The sequence below is a fragment of the Papilio xuthus genome, unplaced genomic scaffold, assembly GCF_000836235.2.
Source record: "Papilio xuthus unplaced genomic scaffold, Pxut_1.1 DF826949.1, whole genome shotgun sequence".
Classification (NCBI taxonomy): domain Eukaryota; kingdom Metazoa; phylum Arthropoda; class Insecta; order Lepidoptera; family Papilionidae; genus Papilio; species Papilio xuthus.
In genome coordinates, this window is record NW_013531700.1 from 2,093,230 (window position 1) to 2,096,894 (window position 3,665).

Consider the following 3,665-nt stretch of genomic DNA (forward strand, 5'->3'; position numbering starts at 1 on the left):
TATAGAGTCGTACCAATATAATTTAAAAACATTTCCAAAAATTTAAGAGAACAGGGTTTCAATTTTCCTTATAAAGCGGCACGAACTTACTGGGCAACCCAATATTTTTCTTCTCCTGTCATAACGATATATTATATCATATCATAGTGATATATTCCAAATTGTATCACAAGTATATAGAGATAGAGTTCAATTTTGTCAAATGTACCGATATTTTTGCGCACCTTGACTGCTTCGTTACTTATGACGCTGTGGCTGCTACGATATTTATGGGCATCTTGCATGTACTCATATATTTGACGCTGTGTATGTACCGATGTTTTTGAGCAGGGTGAATTTTTTTGAGGACTTTTGTTGTACCGATATAATTGATTACTTTTGATGTACCTATATATTTGCATATCTTGTCTGTTACGATCTATATGACGCTGACTGTACAAGGCAATAGTATAGGTGTAAGGAGCTCGTGAACAAAAATCTCGAAGATTTTTAGATAGCTCTGACTACGGGGTAAATCGGTCAGTTAAAATCGGCCTATGTCAATTTAAAATCAAGTTCATAACTTTCAAAATAGTTAAAATAAATTAAAATATAATACTAAAATAATTATGATGAATTCATTTAAAACTTGGCAAAGATTAAAACAAAATTATAATTCAGGATGAATACAATCCTCGGTTTGATTTAATTATCGCTAATAGGGTGAAGCCTTTGACTATTTAGAAACGGACAAGGCAAAGAGCCGATGTTGCATTTAATAAATTGTCTCACTTTTAGCATAGGTCAAGTAAAAATACCTGAAAAACAAATATGTCCATACCCTGATGGTAACACTTTTATAGACGCATGCTGTTTAAAAAATTTACACACACTAGCACACGAGTAAATAAGTTTAGAACTCCTTATTAATTGTGCTTGACAGATCCTGTCTCTCAAATGTCAAAGGTTGAAGCCAATGGCGCGTAAAGCTGCTACCAAACTTAGATGTTGAAATTTAAAAGCTTATCTTGGTAACTTTTCAGAAACAATTTACTGGAAATGGTGAAAAAGTTTTTATTATCGTCAAATCTAATTGTATTCAAAAGGCTAAATAAAATTAGTGGCCAAAGTTGCAGACTGTTTACGACTTTATTGAAATTAATTTAAAAAAAAATCTAAGTATTTAATCATTTGCCGAGTACATCCCTCGTCTTTCCAAATTTGAATGACTTGTCGTTGGTTTGACTGTATAAAACATATGCCATCCCTCTCATTATCCTTGACAAAACAGAGATAACAATATTTGCTATATAAGGATTTTGGTCTCAGAAATCAACGATTAGTATATTACTGCTGATTGAGTAAATTACTTACTTAAAAATACTAATAATTAAAGAAAAATAAATAAAACAGCTGTTTAAAATAAAACAAAAAATATCACGTCCGTGTAAATCACATTTATTTTTAAATCTCTTTTTAGAAAAGAATTAGAAACTGATTATATCTCAAATACTTAGAGTAAAAGCCTTATACCACAAACAATGATAAATCTACATTTTACTTGGCAAATTTAGAAACTAGGCAAAATTATGTAATTAAACTTTTGTTATTTAAATGGTAAATAGTTTTTAAAATTAAGAGCTCCATCTTTGACCATGCCGAATAATTCGCCACCAACGTCTTGGATTCCGCCGAATATTTTTGATGCCCCATCGAAACTGTCTGTTATGCTGCCTTTAACTTCTGAAAAATAAAAAAATAAAATACTTTTTACTTTTTCAACATTACGCTTACTTAAAAACAGAGATAAATTTATTGTTTGCATCATCATCTCCCGGACTTTATCCCACTAACAAAAAGAGAATAAGAGAGTTAAATAATCTATACTAATGTTATAAAGCGGAAGAGTTTGTTTAAACGCGCTAATCTCAGGAACCGGTCTGATTTGAAAAATTATTTTTTTGTTAGATAGTCCATTTATAAAGGAAGGCTTTAGGCTATATAACATTATGCGGCGACCAATATATTTTTTTTAGTTCCGCGCGGACGGAGCCGCGGTTGACAGCTAGTTCAAAATATAAATGTTACATAAGGATTTTTATAAAAGGAAAACGTGGAAACAGGTCACCTCGTATTATGTGACCGCTAATCATAGACATCTACAACAACATAACTTGAAACAGATAAATTTCAAGTTAATATTTTCTTTCTCTATTGATTCTCTGCCTTATTCACATGTCCCCTTCCTATACTCTCCTTTTTAAAAAAAGAATTAGTAAGGAAAGAGGACTAAAATTGGCCTCCGATACTGCACTCATCCAACGCAGGAATATTTCACACCCGTCTTCTATAGTCGTGATATTGCACATATTGAACTGGCCATAGAGACGGCATTTAATATTTACTTATAAAAAATAATTGTTTTTATCTACATACGTACTGAGTAATCGCATTAGTGTTTTGAATGGATAATCAAGACCGTTATTCGCTTCTTCATCATTCGTTGGATTGGATGAACTAAAAGATTCGAGATTAAGTTTGTTCGGTTCTCTTGGATCATTTTCATTGGCGGATTTTGTTGTGCTTCCATAAATTGTTGTGTCTTTCTCTTGCACCACATTGTTAGTTAGTTCCGTTGATAATTCTTGGGGTAAAACAATATGTAAACAATTTTGGAACACCTGTAATTAAATATTTATGTAATAAAGGATTATTTACTTCAAAATAATATTAATTTATTTTATTCAGTTTGACTTAAAATAATAACTACAGTAACATTTTTGTGTTACTTTAGTTCACAACATTTTAAATCAACTTTATTTGTAATCAATTCTAAAGTCTGCTCTGAAATCTGAAGTTGAAATTGTATCAAATTAATGCCGACTTGTTTTATAAATTGTAATATATAAGTACAAGGAAAATAAATATCGTTACATGTTTTCAATTAAGAATAAATTGGATCAATAAATGCTTTACTTATGATGATAAATTAATGTAAATTTACATACCATAAAATACAACACCATCACTTTCATGATCGTTTACAAAACGATATGTTTTTGCAAAGTAATATGCCTTTTAAAAATATAATACGCAGCATTTTGATTTTACGCTTTATAATGGATTTGACGCGCGTTCTTATCGATTAATCGCAATTAAATATTATTATAAAAACACAATACTCAAATGTTCAATTTATTAATGTATGAATTTAGTTAACCTCATTTTATACCATATCCAACGAAAGTAACCCTGTACCGCGTCGCGTACCAATAGATATAAAAGATAGATGTAGTATTTCATAGTACTTCGACGTCTAATCGAGAGTCGATTTTCGAAATGTCATTTGCATCGTAAAAAATAAAAGAAAAATTAACCAGAACGTAGGGTCACCGAAGGCTTTATCTAGGCCCAAGACTTCGTCCGCGCGGAATTAAAAAATCCCATAATTAATGTGTTCCTCCAGCCTATGTTCTACATCTGTGCCTAATTTCATCGAGATCTGTTCAGCCATTCTGGAGATACCTTCAAACAAACATCCATTCAAACATTCGCATTTATAATATTAGTCAATTTACATTTAAGTAATAGAGAGAGATATTACGTTTCAAAACTACACATAATTTAATTTTGTAACTGAAGTTCATACATTTATGATTCCTCACGAAAAATCTATATTGTTTTAA

At 30.8% G+C, this 3,665-nt stretch overlaps 1 protein-coding gene across 4 annotated transcripts; it reads right to left on the reverse strand.

Annotated features, from left to right (window-relative positions):
• Positions 1 to 1,425: 1,425 nt before the first annotated feature.
• LOC106120687 (uncharacterized) lies at positions 1,426 to 3,083 on the reverse strand. Of its 4 annotated transcripts, none has more exons than XR_001228019.1 (3): positions 2,756 to 2,858; positions 2,420 to 2,660; positions 1,426 to 1,722 (listed from the first exon to the last, which is right to left on the reverse strand). XR_001228019.1 is itself a non-coding variant. In XM_013316056.1 (3 exons), exons 1-3 carry the CDS (start codon positions 3,012 to 3,014, stop codon positions 1,716 to 1,718), a joined length of 279 nt encoding a protein of 92 aa, XP_013171510.1. In that variant the 5' UTR covers positions 3,015 to 3,083; the 3' UTR covers positions 1,426 to 1,715. The 4 variants fall into 4 exon arrangements, 2 of the variants coding, with proteins under 2 accessions (XP_013171510.1, XP_013171509.1); XR_001228020.1 differs by having other exon boundaries at positions 2,769 to 2,786; XM_013316056.1 differs by lacking the exon at positions 2,756 to 2,858 and adding an exon at positions 2,988 to 3,083 and having other exon boundaries at positions 2,416 to 2,660.
• Positions 3,084 to 3,665: the final 582 nt, after the last annotated feature.

Coding starts and splice junctions, on each gene's coding strand:
- LOC106120687 (XM_013316055.1), bottom strand. CDS start 3,014: ATGAAAGTGATGGTGTTGTATTTTATG. Junction 2,661..2,987: donor TGATGGTGTTGTATTTTATG/GTATGTAAATTT, acceptor ATTTAATTACAG/GTGTTCCAAAATTGTTTACA. Junction 1,723..2,419: donor AACACTAATGCGATTACTCA/GTACGTATGTAG, acceptor TTTATTTTTCAG/AAGTTAAAGGCAGCATAACA.